The sequence below is a fragment of the Podarcis erhardii genome (genome assembly GCF_964252035.2).
Source record: "Podarcis erhardii genome assembly, chromosome: 4".
Lineage (NCBI taxonomy): Eukaryota > Metazoa > Chordata > Lepidosauria > Squamata > Lacertidae > Podarcis > Podarcis erhardii.
The window spans coordinates 26,776,413-26,802,356 of record NC_138508.1 but is presented as its reverse complement, the minus strand read 5'-3'; the positions used below and the strand labels follow the sequence as shown (position 1 = coordinate 26,802,356).

The following is a 25,944-nucleotide window of genomic DNA, read 5'->3' as shown; positions in this document are numbered from 1 at the left end:
TCACCTAGCAGAAATGGAGAAATTTTGGGCAGGGAAGGGCGAGAGAAATCTGAGGCTAGATGAAATAGCTTAAACAGGTTGGATTTCTTCTTCATAGTGCCCTTAAAACACTGTGCCTCTTTCAATGAAACAAGACCGTCTCCTGATAAATGGTAACTTCCAAATATATAATAGGTTTGGTGGTCAATATTGGGGGGGGGGGAGTTTCAGTAACCAATAAACATGTGACTTTCCTTTTGTGACTTTCCCCTTTAGCAACAAGCAAGATTGACTTGACAAGTTTGACTCAACTTGAAATTAAGGAGTTTTCTCTCCATTACATTTTGTTTACAAGCCCTGAAATAGAGTGAAGGTAAACACTCTTGTTTTTCCCCTCCGTACTAATGTCACTGAGGATCAGGGCACTTTTCATAAGCAGCTCTGCACAGAGACACATTTGTTTTGTTTTTAAATCTATCTGAACAGCTCCTGCATTGTAAGTGAGGCTTGAGGTTTCAAAAGGACAGTATATTTTCGTGCCTGTTCACATCTGCCCAGAACTAAGTGCCATTGAGTTGGATGGGCCCTATTCCTGGGTAAGCATGCATGGGGGTTTTAGTCTTTCTAATTCTCTTCATGCGTTGTGTTTTATCCATTTCAGCTCATAGTTGCCTATGACAGGAGTGGGCAATCTGAAAGTCTTGGCCAAAATTGTGTGGGTATCAAGGAGTCAAAAACTGGGGAGATAGACACATAGGATGACAGAGAAAAGGGTGTGAAGAAAAAAAATTGGTAGCAGAAAAAGTGGGAGAAAGGGGTGACAGAAAGAGAGAAAATAGAGTTCCCCATCTATTTATGACTCTTCCCCCTCCCCACTGCCTCTGACCCCAAAATATATCTCCCATTATTCCCAGGAGAATATGGTGCATCCCCCAATCCTGGTATTCAGACTTGACAGTTTTGGCCTCTGTGGGATGCTCTGTGTATTCGGTGAAGCGATGGCCCTTGTGGTCTCTTCCAACTCTCTGATTCTAAGGTTCTCAGGCACTCCTGATGCATTGGACTACAACTCCCATCAGCCCCAGCAAACATGGCCCGTTGAGGGATGTTCAGAGTCTTCCCAAAACTGCCGGAGGGCACTAGGTAGCGGGAAGCTGCTTCGGAGGCGTCTTCTAGCCATATATCCCAAGTTACCCCGGAGTCCTCCTTGTGGGACCCGTTTCCCACTGGATGATTCATCGTTGGAGCTGCACATTAGGGAAGAGGCTCCCGGAGGCCAACATAATAATGGCAACATTTTTTTAATCGCGCCACTCGCGCGCTTTGCTCTGCTGTCCCTTCCCAAATGTTTGTTACTCCTTTCCGGTTTCTTGGGAGGGTAGGGCGCGCGCTTCCACTTCTTTCCCTCTGAGGCCACGGGTGGATCTGCCACACGATCTAGTTCTGCCCTAAACCGGGTGGTAACAAACCCACCACGTGCACCCCACCTTCCCGCGTCGCTTGTAAAGCTCCACACCATACAAACCAGGCGCCCGGAAAAACAACAACTAAGCGACGCTTTTCTACTTCTGCTGCCCGGGAGCTCGAGACTGCGGCCGCCGCCGATCAATAAGTGGGCGGACTCGCGACTCCTTCGGTCGCCGTGACTTTGATTCTTGTTTATTCTTCGCCGCCTGCGAGCGCGGCGCCTCCCTCCCTACGTCTTTCCAGCAGCCAGCCGCGCTTCTGGGTGCGGGGCGTTTGTGTGTGTGTATGCGCGCGCGTGTGTTTGTGTCGCGGGGAGCTTTCGGCTGCTTTGCGCGCACATGCACGCGCGCGTCTGGGGACAGAGCTGGAAAGCAACAGGGAGGCATACAGGCTGTTGTTGCTGTGATCCTGCTTCTCCAGGGCCACTTTGCAAAGGCTGCTCGAGGAGGAGGAGAAGAAGGCAAGCTGCCACCGAGGCGGCTCGCTAGAGATGCGCGCGGCGTGATGCTAGCTGCTGCTGGTGCTGCTGCGTGCCGCCTCCTCCTCGTCCGCCGCGCCTCTCTCCTTCTGTATCTTTCCTTCTGCTAACTGATTCCTTTCCCCACCCACCCCTTTCCCCCACCCTCTCTTCTCTTCTTTTGCTTGGCTGCTGCTGCCTGCTGCCGGCAGGACCCATTTGCTCCTCTTCGGGCTACAAGAAGGCAGATGATGAGATGTCCGGGGCCACGTCCTCTGCGGACCAGGAGGAGGCAGCAGCCCGCACCATTTACTTGAACCAGCCCCAGCAGAGCAAGTTCCACGACAACCGGGTCAGGTAAGAGGAAGGCGAACCAGGGGGAGAGGGAGAGAGAGAGAGAGAGAAGCAGAAGCAGAGTGAACTGTGTGGGAAGTGACTGTTCTGGATTGATCATCCAAATGGGCCAGGAAAGAAGTTAGGCTTGCTGGGAATGGCTCCCTGACTTTGACTCCATCCTACAGCTCTCAGGCACAGTGGTCTTGTTTTTTTGCCAGAGGTCCACTTTGATAAAAGTATTCATGTGGTGGTGATGGAGACTGGCAAAGCTTCCACTCACAAACCCAGTGTCCCAAAGTGGCAAAGTTGCCGAGTAAGAGGCAGCATTTGCCGGCCATGTTCTGATTCCCTAATCCAGAGGTGATTTAACCTGAAATGTTTCCAGCAGTTGCTGAACTACAACTCCCATCACCCCCAAGCATTAGCAGTGCCGGTTGGGGCCAGCGGGAGTTGCAGTTCTGGAGGTGCTCTGATTCACCGCTTGTCAGCTGGACCTACTAGTGGGTCACAGCCTGGTGCAAAGTGGGTCGCAAGAGGAACGCTGCCACCATGCAACTATATGGTAAAAAATTAAGAAATGGGTCCCCAAATGGGTCAAAAGTTGGTCCTGAGTCCGGAATAGTTGACTTATTAAAAATATTTTTATTAAAAGTTTTCTTGGTTTACAAAGGTATGCGCAATGTCTCTTTTTTTAAGTTACATTTTCCATAGGTCAGTTTCATTTGTTGAGACATTAGGGTTACATTTGGAAGAAAGGGGGGGGGGAGAGGTGGAAGGGGGAAAGGTGAGTGGGAATAGTTGACTTTTGAAGCATGATGTGGTTGGTTGGTAGGAGTACAGGCCTAACTGTAACACACGAGCATATAATAGGGAAGATGTCGTAGTTTAAGCGTGTACATGTCCACACCAGGCTGATTTCTGGTGTTGCTGCTACAGCGGAGGGTTGTTTGTTTGTTCCATCTTGGCTCTGGCCCATGCTGAAGCTGTGCCCTTTGAGCCACAACAATAGCTGTGTAAGTCGAGTGAGTAACAAGCAGTGGCAGGCAAGGACCCAGTGTGCTCCTCCTGGCCAGAGCAGTCAAGAAAGGAAGAGAAGGTCAGTGGCAGGTGATGGATAATAGGCTCTTATTTGCAGGAGAATAAGGCGAGAGGCAGTAACAGGTGGGGCACAATGGTGAGAGATCAGTTACCAGCCATCGTACAGCGGCTCTCTCAGCAAGACAATTACAAGACCTAATAATGGATGGCACTGTTGGCAGCTCCCGTACCAAGGAGAGAGATTACAGCTGTGCCGAGCTTGATTTTTGGTCTCTCAAAGGGTGCAGGAATATGCCATACATGTGAACGTAATAAGCATAATGTATCAGCCTTGTTCGTGCACTTACTCACTTCCATACAGTAGCAGGACAGAGTTGTTGCATCCCAGTCCTACCCTTGGCAGAGTCAGGCAATCCCATCAGGTGGCAGATACTGAGGGGCAGAAGGAAGAGCAATGGTAGACCCTCTGGCCATTCCTCCCAAGCCCTCTGGTCATTCCCCTCTGTTAAGAGATTAGAGCAGTCTGTGTGCCACAAAGTCTGTCATGCCCCTCGCCAAAAACTAGTGGGATCCCCTAAGCCCCCCTCAGGTGCACCAGAGTGGCTGGGGAAACCCAGCCAGATGGGTGGAGTATAAATAATAAACTATTATTATTATGCTTTCCCATCACCAGTGTTGAAGGAAGATTAAGCAGTCTGACAGATATTGATTCTTCCATGTGTCAGGCAGGGGTCTTTTTCATCACCTGAAACCTAAGCCTCATTTTTCCTAAATAATTGTATGTTGAGTAAAGTAATGGAGAGAGTCATCACATAGCTCAGTAGGCACAGTTAGGTCTGTGGTTAAAGAAACCATAGATCAAACTTGTTCCCAACCCATAGCTTTCCATTCATCATATTGGGACAACATACTGGGTTAGTTGTAGATAAAAGCTTTGTGACATGCCTGCAATGTAGAAAGGGGCCCTTACAATGTTGTAAATCAAAGTCTGTTCCAGTGAACTCAGTGTGAAATTAGTTTTCAGAACACCGCCAGCAAAAATGAAATACTTGTCTATGTGACACTGACACATATGCTTATGCTCATATACTGTGCTAAAGAATGAAATGTTACCATCTCCCCCTTTCCACCCCTCTCTCTTCTCCCACAACCCTATATTGCCTATACAGTAATGTCTCTGAATATGACTGACTTCTTTGAATGATACTATGACTTGAAAACAGAGTCTCAGTATATTCTATTGCTACCCAAGAAAAGCTCAATAAAGACGTAAAAAAAAAAAAGGCTGGTAGAATTGGAGCCATCTTGGTGGTGCTTTCAGTGATAAATACCGTAATTTGTAATTTGGGCAGAGAGAGGGAGGGGAAACTCCATCATCATAAAGCTTTGCTTTGGACAGCGAGTTTTAAAAATCCAATCAAGGCAAAGTAAGCAGTGTGTTGGTTGAAGACTTTTAACAGCCCTAATAAACAGCAAGGCTTTGATCAGCAGGCTCCTCGTTGTGTTTCAAAGTGGTCATAGCTTCAATTTAAGGAGATCAGCAACAATTTGACAAAGTGCCTCAAAATAATTTATGCAACCGAATTATGCAAGGAAGATTTAATGTAATAGGGTGATGGCTCTTTGGCACACCCTGAGAGCCTGACAAAACACAATGTCGTTCCTGGAATTAAAGATGGTGTGGATGGATTTTCAAAGTGCAAGTGGAAAGCGGGAGGAGGTGGTCCAGGTTTGTATCCCAACCTTGTGTGTTAGGGGGCTTTAACCCTTTGCTCCCTGCTGTTATCCTGATCTGGATCAGGCCCATCTCCACTAGAAAAAGTGAATGGGTCCCCCCATGGGTGTAGCAGCTCCATTCGATCAACTCTGTCTAATAGTCAAGGGTAGGGCATTCCATTGGGGAGATGCCACAACAATAAAAGCCTGATTCCTACATTGTGTGGAGCAGACCTCCTGTTAAAATGGTATGGATGGGAGGCCCTCCTCTGCAGTGATTGACTAGGCATATAAGGGGTGAGACTTTCAGGCATCAAGAGAATTGCCTTTATGAATTTTCTCCCAACACTTAGCTGAAACCTGATTACCGCCAACTTTCACCAGTTCTAATTCTGTCTTCTGAAACAACAGAGAACAAATAATGCTCCTCCACTTATTTGAGATGTGTTTTGTCTAGGAAGCTTTCCATGACTTGGTTCCTGGGGTTTGCCCCATTGTAGTTAAGAACTAGTTTACTGACTCAGTTTCTCAGCTTTGTCTTACTGTGATTATACTCGCATATAAACATTACATTTAAAACAACAGGATTACTTTTTTCAACTTGGGTTATTACTAATCTGTCTGAAACTCTCTTGAAAATAATGTGAATCCTCTCTACTCCCTGAAACAAAGCAGTGTGGTTAAGGCCGCAATGTTATGCACACTTACCTAAGAGTAAGGACCCGTCTGTACCATACATTTAAAGCATCATCATACCACTTTAAGCAGACATGGCTTCTCCAAAGAACCCTGGGAACTGTAGTTTGTTAAGAGTGATGAGCATTGTTAGGAGACTCCTATTCCTCTCATAGAGCTATAATTCTCAGAGTGGTTTGACAATCGCCCTTCCTAGGGAACTCTGGAAATTATAGTTCTATGAAGGGAATGGTCTCCTAATAAATCAGCTCTCTTAACCAGTAAGTCAGCAAGTCCCACTGGATTTAGTGAGGCTTTCTTCCTGGTGTGTAGGTAGAGGGTGGTATTCAACTGAATTTTACTCTAGAGGAGATCCATTGACTCCATTAATTTCTCTGGGTCTGCTCTGAGTAAACCCTGGTTGAATTCCACCCATAGGAGTGCAGCTTTAAGCAGGAACTTAATTTTCTCCTGCTGAAATCAATGGAAATTTGAATTGTTTCACTTTGACCAGATCATGCCTTATATAAATAACGTGCACAATTTTCTGATCTACTGATTATCTGAACATTTTGGATAAATGATCCTCTTAGGCTTTTAAGGGCTGTGCATTTGCTCATACAGCAAAATATTTCTGTACTGCTTGACAAGTGGGAGATGGCAGATGCCCATTTAAAATTATGTATACAGAATGTTATTTTTTATTCTGACTTACCGTGATCTTGTAGTATGTTTGAACAGCTTTAGTTGTTTTTATGTTTCCTTCCTTCCTGCTTATTGCATCTTGGTTTAGACTAGCCTTCACCAACTTGGTGTCCTCCCCACGTTTTTGACTACAACTCCTATCAGCCTCACTTGACATGGCTGCAGTTGTCACCTGAAAACATCAGAAAGGTGGCTGGTTTGGGAAGGCTAGCTTTAGGTATTAGCTACCTTACCTTATTGTTAGTAATGCTTTTTATAGGAGTGTTCTTCAATCCTGGATACCTTGGTGATTCAGGACTACAACTCCCATCAACCTCAGCCAACTTAGCCAACACCCAAGGGTGATGGGAATTGTAGTCCAACAACACCAGGGAATCCAAGAGTGTTGAAGAACACTCTTCTAGAAATGCTTTTGGTGTACAAACCGCTTTGTAAATATTATCTAATAGATCCTCCTGTACACCTTGTGAGGCATGGTGGGAGATTTACTTATCCTAAGTTACCCACAGAGGTTCACGGCTTACCAGGGATTTGAACCTGGTTTCCTCACTGCCAAGCAGGAAATGCTAAATTTCCCATAGAAAGTTAGAGATGGTGTTCAAGTCAGGCTGATAGATTGTGTGTGTGCATTTTTGAAGTGGGTGCCCCAGAAGGCTTAAACTGGACATCAGAGGAAGTCGTGGAGATGTAGTAAACTCTTAGTAGGATGGTTACGGCTGGAAAGGCTTTGAAGGACAGCCAGTGCAGCTCTTGGCACAGACTTTGCACAGAGACAGGCTCCTTCTCTTTTGCACCCTTCTTAAAGAAAAGAAGAGCAGCTAGCAAGATGTGTAGAGACCTCAAGAAGACATGGGGAAGATGCCCAGGGCCCATCTCTCCAGGGCAGACTGCATAGGGTTAAATCATGGGAATAGCTAAGTTGGCTTGAACTTGGTTTGTGGACCTTGTGTTGTCTTCCCCCCTTGTTCTATGCATTGTGGGGTGCTCCCAGGCTGTTGATATTTTGGAGTGGGATTTAGCCACATATCAGGTATTTCAGATTGTGCAATTAAAGTTGATTTGGCGCTCCTGCACAACAAACATCCTCTCCCCCACCCTTAAAAAAACCCCAGACTTTTGCAATATGGAAAGGGATGAGAAGATGCACTGGAAAGTGTGGGATAACGTTTTCTTGATGCAACATCGTCTAGCCTCCCTGCAAACAAATTAGGGTGTATGCTCAATAAACAGGTTGTCTGGAAGTGACTGCATGGTGCAAGCCAATGCATGTCTGCTCAGAAGTAAGCCCAATTAATTTGAATGGGACTTACTCCCAAGTAAGCGGGTATAGGATTGCAACATTAGCCGCAGTCTCCCTCTCTTTTGCGATTCACCATTAGGGAAGGGTGGGACCACACAGAGAGCATGTTGTGTATGCCATAAGAGCGCATTGCAGTGAAGGGAATGGGAGGCAGAAAGGCCAGGAGACCTTTGTTGCAGCCTCAAAAGAGGTTGGCAGTGATGATCTTTTTTTATCGGCTTGTTTGGAAGTTCTTTGCAAAGAGCATCATTATGTGTTGAGCACAGCAGGAGTCTTGCTCTGATAAACAAAGAAACACTGAAGCAGGAGCTTTAACAGTTTTTAATCTGAGAAAATATGCATTCCTGATGCTTGATTTCGTATTCTTTCTATTTTTACCAAGGAAAAACAGAAGCCACCTCAGTTATTCTTTTATTACAGATTTAAGTGGTTTACTGGCTGCAGAGGCACTGAAATGAAAACACACACCTCATATTCAGATGTGCCCTGGGAACAATGAAATGGATAAAGCAGTGCTACATAAGCCATGCTATATTTGAAAGACAAGTGATGTGTGTGTGAGAAAGAGACAGAGAGAAACAGACGAATACTGCAAGCAAAACTATGCCGTTTTTGACTGTAATGCAATTTTAATAGTTAATTGGACTCTTTGCAAAGAGTAGCAATAAGTGACAAATATTAGAAGCTATAATTATGGGTGTTATAGTTTTCGCTTCAAGAACTTTAGCTTCTGCTTGTTAGTTTTAGCAGTAAGACACTGAAACTCGGTGAGTGACCTTGAGGGCCAGTCACTATCTTTCAGGGTAACCAACGCCACAATGCTGTTGTCGTCAGAATTAAATGGGAGAACTCGTGAGTGCCACCGTGAGTTAGAAGATGGTACAATACAAGGGACGCTGGTGGCGCTGTGGTCTAAACCACCGAGCCTTGGGCTTGCCGATCAAAAGGTCAGCAGTTCTAATCTCCACGACAGGGTAAGCTCCCGTTGCTCAGTCCCAGCTCCTGCCAACCTAGCAGTTTGAAAGCACGTCAAAGTGCAAGTAGATTAAGAGGTACCGCTCTGGCGGGAAGATAAACGGCGTTTCCGTGCACTGCTCTGATGTTGGTGTTCCATTGCGCCAGAAGCGGTTTAGTCATGCTGGCCACATGACCCGGAAAAACTGTCTGTGTAGTGGACAAACGCCGGCTCCCTTGGCCTCTAAAGCGAGATGAGCGCCGCAACCCCAGAGTCGTTTGCAACTGCTCTTAACTCTCAGGGATCCCTTTACCTTTACCTTACAATCAAACAAATAAATATGACCATTCCATCAGTAGCACGGTTAGATGTCAGAGCCCAGCAAGCGAATAAACAATGCAGAATTAAACTATGGCATTCACCATAGCTCCAGTTTGGAAGGCTTTCAAAGGGGTTTCAACAAATTGACGAAGAATAAGGAACTACCAAGAACTGCTGGTCTATGTATTGACTCCAGCCTCAGAGTTTGTATGCCACTAAATACTAGTTGCTAGAGAAAAGAAGCTGGAGAGAACTATGGCTCACCTCTCCTGCTTGGGGGCTTCCCAGTGGCTGGCCAACGTGGAAACAGAATGCTGAACCAGATAGGCTTGATGCAGTAGGGCTCTTTGTTCCAGGGGTTTTTGTCCAAGATTGCCATTTCCTCGTGGCAAATAAGGCACGCGTGGGCTCAGAGCAGTGTGCACAGGGTTATTTCATTTTAGAACAGTCCTGTGAGGTGGGTTGTGCTGGGAGAACCTAGCTTAAGAACATTCCTTAATAGGAATGCAGTTTGTGGCCCTTTGGATTGCAGTGCAGTGGGCAGGGGTGGAGGAAGGGGGGGGCAGGCCGATCTGGGTGTCACTACTGAGGAGGGTGACAAAATGCCAGGCGGCACTCACCGCAGGGCCTGTAGCACACCCGAGCCACACGTCTCTCCTGGGTGTGACGCGGTAGCTTGGGCGCCTACAGGCTCCATGCTGCTCCAAACAGTCCACCCGCCACCTGCCCCTCACCTCAGCTGTAGGGCAGCTGAGTGGGAGAAGGCAGGTAGACTACTCAAAACATCCTGCCCCAGCTCGTCGTGCCCCATGGGCGGCTGGCCCCACCTCTGGGTGCAGGGCACACGCGCTGCCCCAGGCACCGCGATTGGCTTGCTCCACCGCCAGCAATGGGCTATCATGCCATGGCTTCATGTCTGCTCCAACGCATTCCCTTCGCTGTGGTCCAACACTAAGCTGCCCAGGTATTAAGAATTGCCCCTTTGCTTCAGCATCTAGCAGCAGCTCTGCACAGAATCCTGCCGTGAGAGATTTTGTGGAAAGATGACGTGGTGGATTTTGACACAGAAACATTAAAAAAAGAAATGAGGATGAAGCGTAGTGCCAGAAACTGACAGCGCTAAAAAAAGATACCAAAGATATTTGTGTGCCTTCACAAATGGGGGAAAGTTGTGTAGATTGAAGTTAAGGGATTAACAACGGAATTAGCATTTCTGCTAATGTCCAATACAGTCAGTGGCTTTGCTGCTTAGTCAGTTTGTAGGCCTCAAACAAACAAACAAACAAACAAACAAACAAATAAATAAATACTTTTCCAAATGCTGGTATGCATTTACACCCAAACACCTGGCAAATAAAATCCACATGCAAGGTGCAAATAGAACAGTTGTAAAATACTGTTCGGTTTAAAGAATTCTCATTGGAACAGGGGAAGCTGCCCTGTTCAGAGACACAATTGACCCATTTAGGTCAGTATTGTTGTGGGGTGTTGGTGTGGGCATTGAGCTTGGCAGCTTTTGCATGCAAAGGAGATGGTCTAGCACTGAGCTAAGGCCCTTCCCCAATGCAGCCCATGATGATCAAGGATGTTATTTGAGAATGAAATTCACGCAGAGGTCAAGCACCTCTGTGACAGATGAGGGAGAAAGGAGTCAGGACCAATTTAAATGATTAAAACAAACATTCTAACATATTTTTGCCTGTGCAGATTCTAGGGATGATGGAGAGCCCTTTGTCTTACAGTTTTATAGATGTGTTGAGAAAATGAATATGTGGTTGAAAATGTAGAAGATGGGCAAATAAAATGAACAGGGGGCTGGAGCCACGAGTAGCCAGCAAGTACATCAGCATGAAGCGAGCATAGCTAGTGGGAGGCACAGCCTTTGAGAGGCACAATCCATCATTTGGTGTGTGAGTCACTGCAGTGGTGATCACCGTCACAGTGACGCCATCAGCCATGCATTTGGTGTCACTGTAGATGCAGCCTGCACACTTACAGATGTGCATGCTTTGGAAAAGATGTGTATGTGAGCAGGAGCATCACCAATCAGGGGGCCTCTACATGTGGACAAGCGCCATATGTACCTAGATGGGCAGAACTGCATGTATGCTTTTTAAAAATAATGGTTTCATTTTGCAAATTGCAGCCCAGAAAGAACAACAACAAAAAAGCAATCTCATGTTTCACTGTTACAGTGCACGATTGGAAAGAAGTGATAAGCGTTTAAATCAGATAAACAATAGGCAAAACAGCTATCTGATAAAGCCCCTCCGAAACCCAGTGTGGGTCTCTGGAGGTCGTGAACTCTCAAGAAGTTATGAAAGTTAGGAACGGAAACCAAACCATGTCAAACTGATTAGATGCAGTTTGGTCCCTTGCTTTCCACCCGTATCACCCGCTGGATCTTTCCATGAGAGCAAGAGTCAAACACGCTTATACCAACTTGCATTAAAATAAACTCAGAGGACGTTTCCGGCCTCTGGCTGTTGTTGATCCGGCTGCAACCAAGAGGAACAATTAATAAGATATTTATGGCTGAGTTTGGGGCCGGTGAAAATAGAGAGAAGAGCTAAAGGGGCTGCTTTTGGGATGATCTGGTTAGCTATTTTAGAAACATGACCAAAGATTGAATCCCAAAAGCTAGAGATGTTGGGCAAAACCACTACATCTGGGGGGCAGGAGCCTCAGTCTGAGCATCCATCCCTCCCAAGCACTCAGGATACATATGCATGGTGTTCCCTTCCCACTGATGCCACTGCATGAAACATTTATTGAGCATGTAATTGTGGGAACACCTATATGTCCCTGTATCCTTTCTAGATTGTGTCCTGGGTTGTGGCATCCAGAGTCTTGACAGGGCTGGGCTCTAGTAGGTAAGCAGATATTGGTAAGCAGATACTGGGACACCACTGGAAGTCTGCAACTAGTTGCCTAGTTTAGCATTGTATTTTTACCAGCATCATGGAGTTGCTATTTGGATTTTTCTCTCCCAGGCACCAGCATATTCGGGTTGCCTTGGACCTGCACATGAACTTCCTCCACTGTGTACAGCCACACAGGTGGTTAGTGTGTTCATCTTTTTCACAGTGGATGGGAGGAACTAATCCCAGGCATTCTCTCCATCCCCACTCATCTCCATCAGGGGATCAGCATTGCCAGAAGTGGTGGGGCTGGCCATTGGGACTGATCTGTACATATGCAGATCTTCCATAGAATAGAGGTTGTCATGGTTGGTTTCTAAAAACAGAACATTAAACATACAACTCCAGAGGGGTCTCCAGAACTGAATGGAAATGTAGTACTTTCAAGTTAAGCTTAGCTCTTACAGGCAAGCAGTTGCAAACTCAGTAACACCAGACAATTCTCATAAGTACGCAGTATTTAATTGGAATGCAAGGCAACCTGGCACCATGAAATGCTGCAAGACCGGTATTCTTATAGGAGCATGTGATATAGGGATTAGGGCAGTTGGTGGGGGGGGGGGACGCGACTAATCTTAGGTCAAAATAGAAAAGGAAAAAGCTGATATGTGTGAGATGGCTGTTTTTGCTCTCTTTTTTTAAGTGTTAGGTCTAGGTAACTACGTTTTTCACCTTTGACTATAGCTTAATGAATTCAATACTTTCCATTTTCTGTGAAATGTTTGTATCAGGAGGTAGAACACAGGTGTGTCTCACAGTGAGTTGACTCCATCGTTTTAAAAAGGGCAGTTCCACACCTGAGCTACACATGCAGTTCTGGGATGCTGAGGTAGAATCACAACAGGCATCGCCATCAAGGCAAAACCCTTATCAAGGCCTAACAAACTTATGCTGGCTCCTACTTTGTAGCTTTTTCAGTGCCAACTGAATGCTTTTTCTCTTTTGGCTGGCGTTAGTATAATAGGATGTCCAGATTGAAGGATTGTAATATATATATTTAAAGGATTTTAGTATTAAATTGTATTTGTTTTATCTGTCTGTATTATTTGTCATGGCCAGCCCTGAGATCCTACCAGTTGCAGGGTAGATTATAACCCTTTTAAATAAATTAATTGAAGAGAAACATTTCTTTTTAAAAATCCTTCAGGAAGTACAAATAAATACCTGTTATTGAGCCATCTTTTTCTTTGAATTGGAGTGTGTACTGGCAGCAGAAACACCTACTTGACTAGGCAGAAGACTCTGAAAAACATCCCCCATCCTCGGTCAGTTTTTCTCCTTTTGCTGAAACTGTTAGACGTCACATGGTGCTATTGTTTTTATACCATCAACAGCACCTGGCTTTTCAAATCCATCATTATGAGACTAGTATCCTGCTGCTTATACACCTGCCTTTTTTTAAAAAAAAGTAACCTGCATTAAGAACAATTATGGCTTGAAATATTGAATGAATACTTAGACATCTTTATCAAACAGCTTAAAAACAGCATCTGTTCTTTGCTTACTTTTTCCACATCTGTTGAATGGTGGTGCGACTTTAGAGTGATATATTGATACTGTTGCTTCCAGACCATTTACAGGAAGGCCTCTGGCAAACAGGAATGTCATAACAATGATATTGCGCCGTGGGTTCACCTTGACAACATACAATGGGCCTGAGGCAGACAATAGCATGTTCTTTGTGAAGTTTGCACAGCTTCCCACGATGGTTCCACTTGGTCAGTCTTTGTAGCTGGTGATAAATTAATAACTGAAAATTTTACTCAACAGCCTGTTATTCTTCCTACTAGATGCCTCTCATTTAAAAATAAAGCCAACCTACCAAGTGCTTCCTTTTTGTTTGGTTTAAAGGATGCGTCACTATATGTGTGTGTGTGTGTGTGTGTGTGTATATATATATATATATATATATATATATGCATGCAAACACATGGTAAGACAGGTGACTAGTCGAAAGTAAACCTTGCCTGTATCATGAAAAATCCACCAGAAATAGTTTCATGCACTCATCAAAGTCCTTCTTCCTCCTTATTTTCAGACATCATGATATATTACTATATCGTGATGTTTAACTGGTGATACATCGCAACGTTGAAAACCAGATATCGCCCAGCCCTACATAGTAGTCAGCACTGCAGATATATATACAGTGGTACCTTGGGTTACATACGCTTCAGGTTACATACGCTTAAGGTTACACACTCCGCTAACCCAGAAATAGTGTTTCAGGTTAAGAAATTTGCTTCAGGATAAGAACAGAAATCCGGTACTGGCGGCACGGCAGCAACAGGGGGCCCCATTAGCTAAAGTGCTTCAGGTTAGGAACAGTTTCAGGTTAAGTACGGATGTCTGGAACGAATTAAGTACTTAACCTGAGTGTAATGGTTCTAGGGGTTGCTCGTGCGTAAGTTGTCGCCACTCCTGGCTAGGTTTCCTGGGTGAACCCTTTCTGTCTGGACAGCCTCTCACCCGTGGCTGTCTCAATCGCTGGCAGAATCCGTCAGTGGGCGTTTCTTGAACTTCTTCCAGCAAAGAAGTTCTTTGACGCCAAGTCTCCTCCTACTCTCCCTGCGCGGAAGTCTTCTGCGCAGGGAGGGTGTGGGCAGTGGAGGACCCGTGCTCTCCCCGCTGGTCTCCGGCGAGGAGTCCTAGAGCCTCCTCTCCGATTCCCCCATCTGCCCACCTTCTCCACTGGTGTTACGCTGATTTCCTTCCCCAGCAGATGCGCTGCCTCTCTCCCTACTGGGACCCTCTCCGGCATCCCTCTGGAGCCTTCCCTCCGCCTCTGGCTCTGATGGCAGTTCCCTGACACTGAAGTACCACTGTGTGTGTGTATATGTGTATATGTGTATATGTGTGTGTGTGTGTGTATATATATATATATATGTGTGTGTGTGTGTGTGTGTGTATATATATATATATATATATATATATATATATATATATATATAAAATGCGCGTGCGCGCACACACACACATATATATATATACGCTCAATTTGGATGAGAAAGTGGACTTCTGGCCAAGATGGTGCATGAAAAGAGGCTGTTTGCTGTTATTGGTTGAGAAAATCCATCCTTTTCTTGGTACACCATTTGGATTATCCAGACACAAAATGTTAATGATTATAGTGAGGAGAACACACCGCCCTGCTTGAAGGAAGGGAATTTCAGGTTGCTGTGTTTGTAAGTTGTTAAATGTCAATTGAGAAATGTGTGATTGTAGTACTGCTGTGCTTTCTGAAATACCATCCTTTGGGGACTCTAGACTTCTCCCCCCTTCGGCTTGTTGTTTGGTAAGAAGAGTATATTATTCTGTTCAACTATTCACATGTCTAGCATTTTTCTACATTAAGGAGAAACGAGGCTGTCCTCATGTAGCTTTTCTGAATTATCCCTTTTAACAAATCACACTTTGTCAACAGGTTTAGCTTTTCACCGGAATGCCTTCTAACCAAAGAAAGGTTCTCTGGATTTTAGAAGGAGATTTCCTTTGAGAAAACTAAGAGGATTGTAAAACTCCCAAGGTTTGGCTAGGGACCAAATCAATTGACTCAACAAGACTCAACATGTTTTCTTCTTCCAAGTGTCTTCCTAAGTGCATTTATTTGACAACGGGCTTGTTTATATCGCCAGTGGTAACAGAACAAATGGACTACAATGGATGGGGCTGCATAGATCTATGCGGGAAGCTGACAATCATAGCATCAGAGGGGTTCTTTGGATTGACCCTCACAGGTCGAGAGCTATTATTTGCTACAAATGCCAGAGAAACTAGCCTTTTGCCTTGCTGTGGCAAATACACCAGTTATTGCCACATGAAGCTGCATTAGGCCATACATTTGAAGAACTATAATGCCACTTTAAACTGTCACAGCTTCCCCCAAAGAATTTTGGGAGATGCAGTTCTTTTTAAGGATGCAAAGATCTCTTAGGAGACCCCTCGTCCCCTCAAAGAGGTACAATATCCAGAGTGGTTTAGAGCCAGTTAATCTCTCTTCACAGGGAACTATAGTTTTGTGAAGGAGTCTCCCAACAACTCTGTCAGCACCTTTAACAAACTGCAACTCCTAGAATTCTTTGGGGGAAGCTGTGACTTTTTAAAGTGGTATCATAATGCTTTAAGTACAGTGGTGCCCCACAAGACGAATGCCTCGCAAGACGGAAAACTCGCTAGACGAAAGGGTTTTCCGTTTTGGAGGCGCTTCGCAAAACGAATTTCCTATGGGCTTGCTTCGCAAGACGAAAATGTATTGCGAGTTCCTGCGGGTTTTTCCCCCTTCCCCCCTTTTTCTAAGCCGCTAAGCCGCTTATCTGCTTATCTGCTAAGCCGATAAGCCGCTAAAAGCTGCTAATAGCGCTAATTGTGCTAATCCGGTTAGCCATCAATGGGCTTGCTTCGCAAGACGAAAAAACCGCTAGACGAAGAGACTCGCGGAACAGATTCTTTTCGTCTTGCGAGGCACCACTGTATTTGGTGACCTCCAGTTCAAATAAAAAAATATATATATAATAAGGTAAAACCGCATTGTTGTGATTTTACCACCTCAGAAAATAATGTGAGAATCAGGCCACATTTGTTTCTTTGGAGGAGGAATGGCCTGTGTCACCACAGCAGCTTTTAGTTTCTTAGCATGTGAGAGCCAATGTGGTATAGTCCGTGTCAGACTTAGAAGTGGGAAGAGCTGAGTTCAAAAATATCCCTTCAGTCGTGAAGCACACAGGGTTCGTCTCTCTCAGGCATGCTCCCTAGCCTACCTCACAGAACTGTTGTTAGCATCAAAAGTTTGTGGAAAGGGAAGGAAATAACTATATTGTTTAGTATGCAGCTCCATGGAAGTCGGTTCAGATGTAAATGCAGTGCTTTTTTCTTGGGGGTATGCATGCCCGTAAACATTTTGTGAATCTAATGGGAGAAGAAACTAATTTTTTTTAAAAAATTAGTTTCTTCTCTAGCATGGTGAATCGCCAGTTCCATTGCTACCTCCAATGGCGGCCTCATTTCCTGCCACGGTGTTTCCTGAGTCTCAGATGGAAGTGAGTGTTTAATGTGTGAAGTAAGAATTGGAATCTAGCATGGTGATTGGTCAGTTTCACTATTACCACCTCCAATGATGGCTTCATTTCCTTTCCTGGTGATTTTCTTGAGTCAAACTAAGAGTACCCCTCAACAATTTTTTTTAGAAAAAAACCCACTGTTTGTAAAGAGATAATTTCTGTGGAGGTAGTAAAGGGTAGCATCAGTTGCTGTGTCTTATGGCTGGTTCCTTTCCAGCAAGGTTTCCCCCCATATTGCCATGTAGTTAAACCTGCTTCGTCTGTTATAGTCCCTACATCAGCAGTTGGTAACCAATCTTTATCAAAAGAGTCGAGTGATGTGCTCTGTGGAATGTGTCCTTCTGTCTTTCCTTTCCTTTCCTTTTTTTGTAAATAGTAGCCACTGGGGAGGCAGAAGGGAAATCAGGTTCAGTACTGTGGCACAGGGTGGGGGATCAAAATCTCCATGCCCCCAGCTGCTATTTGTCACAATGCTTGTTTCCTTAACATTAGCCATCCTGCTGTCCCCGTATTTATATATTATCCTTATATCCTGCCTCAGTGAGGCATACATTTTTCTCCCCTTCCCATTTTATCCTTGCAACAGTCCTGTGAGGTGGGTTGCATTGAGAGACAGCAACCGGCCCAAGGTCACCCAATGAACTTTTTAGCTAACTGGGGATTCATTGTCCTGACTTTCTCCAACTGCTTTGGATCTGACCCTGCCTTGTCCTCCTCCCCCAAATCCTGCTTAGGTTCCTGCCCCAATTTCTCAACATATTTATGGGTTCAGAACGTATTCTGAATCTCTTGCATCAACTTATCCCTAGGCTTGCTCCTAGAGATGACCCATTCCCCACATTGTTGCAGCTTGTCTTAAAGTGGGAAATATATGTGCTGTTTCAGGTACTTATAGGTCCTTGTAAAGCCTTTATTGTTTTGCTATCATTGTGCATTAAAAATTCCATGAAAATGCAGGCCAAGCATTACCTCTGGATAACAGCAATGAAGGCCAGTGCGGAAAAAAAAGCATTAAAATTATATTTTTATTGCTTAGGTTTCTGTTCCAATGAAAGTTAAAAACAACGCTACTTTCTGCTTTTGATTAACCAACCTTCTCAAATAGAAATCTGGGAGATTGATTTTCTTCCAGAGTTGCTTTGTTTGCTGTTCAGTTGCCTTCCTTAGTAAAATATGTACTTGGAATATGGAGCCAGCACTTTAAAATCCTCTCCTTCTGTCTCTGTCTCTCTTCTGATTTCATATATGAAATATGAAGTTGTGTTTTCCACCCCCTCGGAGTTCTGCAAACACTGCTCTTTTTTCCTCCATTAAAAAATCAACTTTATGTTTTTGCTACTCTTCTCTTTTTTTAAAAAAAATAGGGCATAAATTATTGGCAAGGACAACGCTTTGTCATGGCAGACTTTCTCAGCCAGCAAAGCAGGTCTGCATGCATTTTATCACCACCACTAGTTTATTAATCACCTTCTAAACCACCGTTTCCAGGCAATTTACACATAAGATAATTAAAAACAGTTAAAAGCACAAATGCAACAAAGACACTTAAAACAAGTAGACACCCACAATAAAGTTCCATTTATCCAGCTGGGTAACATAGCTGTCAACGTTTCCCTTTTTTAAAGGGAAATTCCCTTATTCCGAATAGGATTCCTCGCAAGAAAAGGAAAAAGTTGACAGCTATGCTGGGGAAGCTTGTCGGAACTCAAGTCTGGAAAGTTCAAATAGTGGACACCTGTTGTATTTTGCAATAAATGAGACTAAGACAAATTAAAGCTCCTATGAACTTTTCTAAACACCTTACATCTTGCCCCAAAAGGCTTTCTGTATGTAGTAAATGAGTTACTCCAGTGACAGCTGCTCCAGCTTCCTCTTTGAAGTACTAATTTACTAAATGCAGGGGGTTTTCTCTTTCACCTGGAGTATTCAAAATTAGGGCGCTCACACACACAACCCAGAACTTGACACCTGAAGTAGCCCAGCCACTTCCATATTGTACTTCGTCCCCAGCCCCACAAGCTGTTGTTGGACTCCCATCAGCCCCAGTCATAGAATCATAGAATTGTAGGGTTGGAAGCATGGCCTGTTGCCAGGGATGATGGGAGCTTTAGTCCAGCAACATCTGGTTAGCCAGAATAGTAGTTCTGACTCGTGTAAGGCCGATTCCTATGTTCCTGTACGTATGTGTCCAACCTTACTTAAGGTAATAGCTGCCACACAGCTCCATTCAGAGCAGCAGCAGTTGCCATATTGAATCTGAAGCGACCTTGACGTACTGGTTGTGATATATAAACGAGCCAGATTTATTATTTGAGTAGTTGTGAAAACACATTGTGGGTTGAGCCAGGCAGCAAAATGTTTCCAAGGCTGTTCTCTTGGCTGCCATTCTTTGAAATTCTGTTCATATATTCTTATGCCACTTCTGTGCATTGCAGCCTATATAGTAAACGACTCTCAGCTAAAACATGTCACCAGTATTTTTAATAACCCACCCTCACCACTCCTCCACAATCATCAGTTGAACAGAAAGGATGGAGCTAAATGAGCTACTGTTGACATAATACCCCAGATGAATGGGCAATAAACAGAAGTTGGAGCTGATGGTGCCCTGTTATTTAAACTAGGGGTGGCAAACTGGAAACCCAATGGCTGCAACTATCTCCCATCCTGACTTACCTGGCTCCTTCCCCAGTTTCCCTGTACCAAGTTGGGTGTGCAAGGCAGTGCTCATTAACCTCACAGATGCCCCTGCTGATATGCGCATGCTTCTAGGACCACATTCACACAATGTGCTTAAAGCACTGTGATACTACTTGAAACAGTCATGGCTTCCCCCAATGAATCCTGGAAATGGTAGTGTTATGTACTAAGCTTGGATCCTAGAACAATAGGTGAGTAGGATCCTAGAACGCAACAGCTGATTGGCTTGCAGGAAAAGACCAATCAGGCTCCAGGAGGGAAGCAGAATCAGCCAATCAGACAGGACTCATTGTGTAAATAATGTATATAAAAGCCTGAGGTTTGGGGGGGCAATTCAATCACTGTTTTACAAGCTGCAATAAAGAGCATGAAATCACTACAGGACTCCGAGTATATTTCAGGTAGTTTGCTAAGGGTGCTGAGAGCCAACAAGAGACCCCTATTCCCCTCCCACAGCTACAATTTTCAGAGTGGTTTAACAGTCCACCCCTCTTCCCAGGGAACTATATACCAGATGCTGGGAATTACAAGTGAGGGAAGTAGTGTACTGTGCAGGATTCCTGTAGGCACCTGGTTGGCCAATGTGAGAACAGGATGCTGGACTAGATGGTCCTCTGTCTCTAATCTAAGATTCCCCCCACTTTTTAAGCACAACACTCATTTCTTCATTCTGATTTCCTTGCAGTTTTTCTCTCATGGTTGCCTAACATTACTCACAGTCTATAAGCTGTAGCCTTCTTGCTACAGTGATCTATTCAGCTTTTCATTTCTATTTTAATACTATGATTGACACGGCCCTTGGTATAGACTGGATTTTAATTCCTTGCCAGCCATAACTATGTGCAGTTCTTATTGCATAACTAGTTTTTTTAATGCTGCTTTTTTGCTATTTTTTAAAAATAATGAAACCGTTAATTATTTTTTATTTTACTTAAAAAAAAAAGACTCTTCCTATTGCAATTGCTTTTAAACCAGAGATGGATTATGAAAATGGAGCAAATCAAACCTATTGCTAGTAAAATACAGGAATTAGTGTTTAATTCAGTGAGGGGGAGCTTGCAGCCCTCCCAGTGTTGGACTCCAACTTCCATCAGCCCCAGTGAGCATGAAGAATGGTCAGGGTGATGGGCATTGTAGTCCAACAACATCTGGAGGGCCAAACATGTTTCCCACACCTGTTTTAAACTGTTTTATTTCTGGCTTTTATTCTTATTTACAGTCGTACTTTGGAAGTCAAACGGAATCCGTTCCGGAAGTTCGTTCGACTTCCAAAACATTCAACTTCCAAGGCAGGGCTTCCGATTGGCTGCAGGAGCTTCCTGCAGCCAATCAGAAGCCACAGAAGCCCCGCCGGATGTTCAGCTTCCAAAAGAATGTTTGCAAACTGGAACACTCACTTCTGGGTTTGTGGCGTTCGGAAGCCAAAACGTTCGACTGCTGAGGCGTTTGTCAACCAAGGTATTCCTTTTATATATTGCTGTTTGTAGTGTGTGTGTGTGTTTACTATTTTTGTAAACTGCCTTGAGGTATTTGAAGAAAAAGTGGGGTATTAATAATTTAAATAAGTACTTTTAAGCATCCCATTAAACTAATCTGTTTGATCTGATATCAGCCTGATAAAGTGCTGAGATATCTGAGGCTGGATGCTGGAAGCTCCTATAGAGAGGGAAGCTATGAGCAATGGGATAAAGCTGACTACAGTATTAACAGCCTTCATTACTAGCCACCCCAACGCTCAGCATTTCTCTTTCACAGGTTTCCCCTATTGTTTTGTAAACAGAGCTTCTGCATTGCCCTGATTCAGCTAGCTAGATATCATTGAGTGCTAGATATCATTGCCTCTTTATGTGCCGCGATAGGAGAAGTTCCATTTCAACTCTGGGGAATCATTGTACTTGTGCTCTGAACCACATCCACACAAGTATGTCTGTGTAGCCACAACACATGGGAAGCTTCCGTGGGAGAGTTGATCTTACACTGGTAAAGGAGGTTGGCGAAACTGGCATATGTCTAGGGTGTCAAGTATGAAGCAGGGAAACAAATGAATCCGTGCCTTAAATAACGACATTTAAGTGCCTCCCTGTCTTCCAGGGTTCAGATACCATATGTCAGCTGAAGAACAAACCCACCTGTTCGTTATTTATAGATGATGCAGCAGAATCGTTGGTGCTGTTTGGGAGGGAAACGGACGGCTGAAGATAAGGACGAATGAGCGCAACCTCAGATTAGAGCTATCACACTTTCAAGGTGTTCCTCTTCACTTAAGAGGAGGGACCAATGCCCTCCACGCTCAGAGTGGAATGCAGCTCCAGAGCTGGTCTTTAGATGAAGGAAGCGGGGAACCCTGGTTGTACAGGAACATGCATGGACGAAGGCGATATATAAAATTGTTAACAAGTTTAGTGGCAGTAGAATGGGTTGAGTGCTGTTGAACAAGTAGTTGTTACTGGATGATTTGTATGAATGAATTGCAAGGCATGTGTTAGCAGGGCGAGTGTTGTTGTGCATGTTTGTTCTTTAAACTGCTTGGGGACCGTCTTATTAAGCTGCGTGAGACTGTCTTAAATGATAAATAAACAAATATTCATTGCAAATGTATTTGCATTGTTTCGATGCCATTTTATTCCATTGGCACCGTCTTCTCAGTGTATTCTTTTCCTTCCTCTTCTTTACTCTTACCGCGCTTTAATCTGTGTCCCATGCATTCCCAGCCACAATGATGCTGCAACATTATAGCTGCTAATGACAATACCATGGGTGTCTTTGGAGAATAAACTATTTGCTCTTTTAAAAACAAGTTACTGGCAATACAAGTCAATACAATTTATTAAGAGGTGGAAGGGGAGAACTTGACACAGATGTGCTGTTTTCAGCAGCATAACCTGAAGCTAAAATAATCTCATAGAGTTCGATCCAGTGCCAATCCTACTCAGAGAAGGTCCATTATCATTAAAAGGCATGATGAACTTGGGTCCATTTTCAGCTTTCAGCTATTGCTGAGATTCCTGCATTGCAGGGGGTTGGACTGAATGACACTTGGGGTGTCTTCCAACTTTACAATTCTATGATTCTGATTAATTTCAGTGAGTTTACTCCAAGTAGGACTTAATGGCATGCAACCCATAGAGAACTGTCCATGGTACTGAGGTTTTATTGTAAATCAAGAATAGATTTTCAGAGCATTTGGATCACATTAGAAAACCTTGCTGGTTCTGATAATCAGGACCTCAGAATTTGTGGAAACCAGCAGAGTTTTGATGTATGGAATACGATGCTCGCTGCAGTTAACTGTTGGCTGTGTGTTACAGTAATCATATTGGGTTTTTTATTATTTTTTTACTTTGCTAGGCATCTCAATTTATAAAGGCTGAAGTTCACATATTGATTTGAAAGGACTGACTTGATCCCCCCCCCAGCTGGTTTAATTTAACGTCAGTTCATTTGGTCCAGGTTTCCCCCCGTGTCCTAAACGAAGTCTTCATTTATTTCCTTTTTTGTTTCTGAAAACTTACAGCACAGCCAAGTACAGCGTGGTGACATTTCTACCTCGATTCTTGTATGAGCAGATCAGAAAAGCGGCTAATGCTTTCTTCCTCTTCATTGCCTTACTGCAGGTAGGTCTCTGTTGCGAAATTAAACGGACCACATTTGTCACTCCGTTTAATATAATTACAAGTGAATGTTCTGGGCATATCTTCCCTATAGCAATGATGAAACCCCCGAACTGGGGACCTCACCATTGCATGACACAGTGATCATGCTCCATAGAATCAATGGGAGTGATTGACAGCAAATTATTTCAGGCTGTTGTTCTGTGCTAAGGGCTTCGAACATCATGCCTTTCCTGATGTTGCTGGACTACAACTCCCATAACTCTCTGCCATACTGGCCGGGTCTGATGGGAGTTGCAGTTCAACAACATATGGAGGCTAACATGTTGTCTACCCCCATATGTAATAGTATCAGAACAGAGCTGGGACCAAGGGTAGCATTAACTAAACCTAGACCTGGAGGATGTGTTCTCCAGCTTAGGGTCTCTGAGGCTCAGGCTAGAGTAAAACAGGCCTATTGAGCACACAAAGGGAGACAGCCAACCTGTATTTGAAATGATCCTGGGATGCTTTGCCAATTGAAAGGGGTCAGTGTTGCACACTCTTTGTGTCCCTTAACAGAGCTCTGAGACCTGAGCCCAACAGACCTATGCAGTTTGCTAGGTTAGGCCCTAGTTTCAGAGGCTAGTGACGCATTGCACCACATCTACAGTGTTGTAGAGCCCTAACACTGGTTTTTAGAAACAAAAAGTTCAAGACAAGGGAATTTAGACTGGAGAAGCACAAAGGGGGAGGAGATGCTTCACCCTTGCATTGCCCAGCCATTCTCTTCTCTAAATCACCCCACCAAACCATATTTCCTTATGTATTTGGAATCCCGTGGAAGAAAAGCGGTAGAGAAAGAGGAGTGACAATTTGGAGTAGAGAAACAGCAGGTAAAGAATAGATTTAAGTTACCCTCACCGCTCACCTTTCAACTACAAGTTCTTCCCTCCAGAAGTTGCTTTTCATTTAGTGAATGGCATCAGGAATTTTGGCTTTTTTCTCTCAGTACTTTCCCAGTAGAGAAAACATTGGTCATAGCCGTGTTCTAGTAACATTAAAAAAATAATTATTATTATTTTCCCTTTTCAGCAAATTCCAGATGTCTCACCAACTGGAAGATATACCACCTTGGTGCCACTGCTATTTATTCTCACGGTTGCTGGCATCAAGGAGATTATTGAAGACTATGTGAGTATACGTTGGGCATTTGGATGAAATAGGCCAACCATCTATTGTTGGAGGGGAAGCACCATAGCTCAGTGGCAGAGCATCTGCTTTGCATGCAGAAGGTCCCAGGTTCAATTCCTGGCATTTCCAGGCAGGGAGAGACTCCTGTTTGAAATACTGGAGAGCTACTGCCAGTCAGTGCAGGCAGCACTGAGCTAAATGGGCCAATGGGTTGACGTAGTTTAAGGCACTTCTCTGCCTTTTCTAACCAATGTTCCTCCGATCCTTTGAAACTTAGATGTGGTCATGTAAGAGACATTTGTGTGTATGGGGCAGGAGCCTAGAGAGACACCAGTGGACACCTTGCATTCAAAGGACACCAATTGTGCATCGGGATGTATTAGTTATTTATGTAGTTTCCTGATATTTAATTCCACCCTGCCATTGCACCCAGAATCATTACAGAACCATACAAGAAGAACAAATGTGCTAAGAGCAGAGGGTGAGCAGGAAATCAAGCCTTGGACTCTCTCTCTCAACTCATCTACCTAGAAGTGGCCATTCCATCAGACTGTAAGAGGATACTGGATTAGATGAGCACCTGGCCTCTGATTCATCAGGGTTCTTCTGTTGTTACAAAGCTTAATTTTATATTCTGAGATAAGCCCCACTGAGTTCAGTGGGGCTTACTGATAGGTGAGTCTATGAGGGTCTGTAGTCTTAATGGGCAGCACTGCTCGGTTATATGAACTCTGTCATATGACCTGCCTAATTACCAAAGTTCTCACAGCACATCTGAAATACAACAACATAAAAATGGGTGGGATTCAACATAGTTTTGGAGGATTTGTGCATGTGGGGAAGGAAGTCCACTCACACAACAAGACTTTTCCACCCTCTCGTCCCCTCTGCTTACCCCTTAAACATGATCTAGGGTTTTCCCCAACCCTCCAGAGCAAATGCAAGGGGTCCACAGGGGGAAAGTCCTGCTGCTTTTTTGGACCTTGTTCCTTGCACGAAACAACTTATTTGAACCCTGCCCTATGAGTTGCTATGGAGATGCAAAAGCGTGCACACATTTCCCATCAGCTTTCAGATGTTCCAGTTGCTGCTCTGCTTCTGAGACTTCTGGCCACAGCAGGTCCACTGCGGTACGACCTTGCCCCAGAAATCGGTGCTAGAGCTGCCAGTTCTTAGTCCCTCCCAGAGCAATGTTTCATCACTTGCACTTACTGCTGTGGCCAGTGACCAGGCCTGATGCGTGGTGCCCAGATAATGGTTTGCAGGGACATGATGGAGGGCTGAAAAATAGCTCTCGCTTTGTATGTAGAAAGTTCTAGGTTCAATCCTGGTGCCTCCAGTTAAAAATCAATCAGGTAGCAATTGATGAGAAGGGCCTTTGCCTGAGACCCTGGAGAGCTCTTGTCAGTCTGAACAGACGAGGCTTTGCTAGGTGGACAGTCTTACCCAACCTGGTATCCTCCAGAAGCTTTGGACTACAACTTCCATCATCTGATTCCATTGAGTATGTTGGCTGGGGCTGATGGGTGTTGT

The 25,944-nt window shown here is 44.3% G+C and overlaps 1 protein-coding gene across 8 annotated transcripts in view; it reads left to right on the top strand.

The window, feature by feature from the left end:
* ATP8A2 (ATPase phospholipid transporting 8A2) overlaps positions 1–25,944 on the top strand; it is a 318,937-nt gene that overhangs the window by 40,183 nt on the left and 252,810 nt on the right. For 4 of the 8 annotated variants that reach the window (XM_081860135.1, XM_081860131.1, XM_081860130.1 and 1 more), the window contains exons 2-4: positions 2,116–2,260; positions 23,142–23,241; positions 24,313–24,411. In XM_081860135.1, the coding sequence (XP_081716261.1) occupies positions 2,116–2,260; positions 23,142–23,241; positions 24,313–24,411 (344 nt within the window). Of the gene's footprint in view, positions 1–1,510; positions 1,592–2,115; positions 2,261–23,141; positions 23,242–24,312; positions 24,412–25,944 lie in introns of those variants that run through there. The other 4 variants (XM_081860132.1, XM_081860134.1, XM_081860133.1 and 1 more) reach the window with 4 other exon arrangements.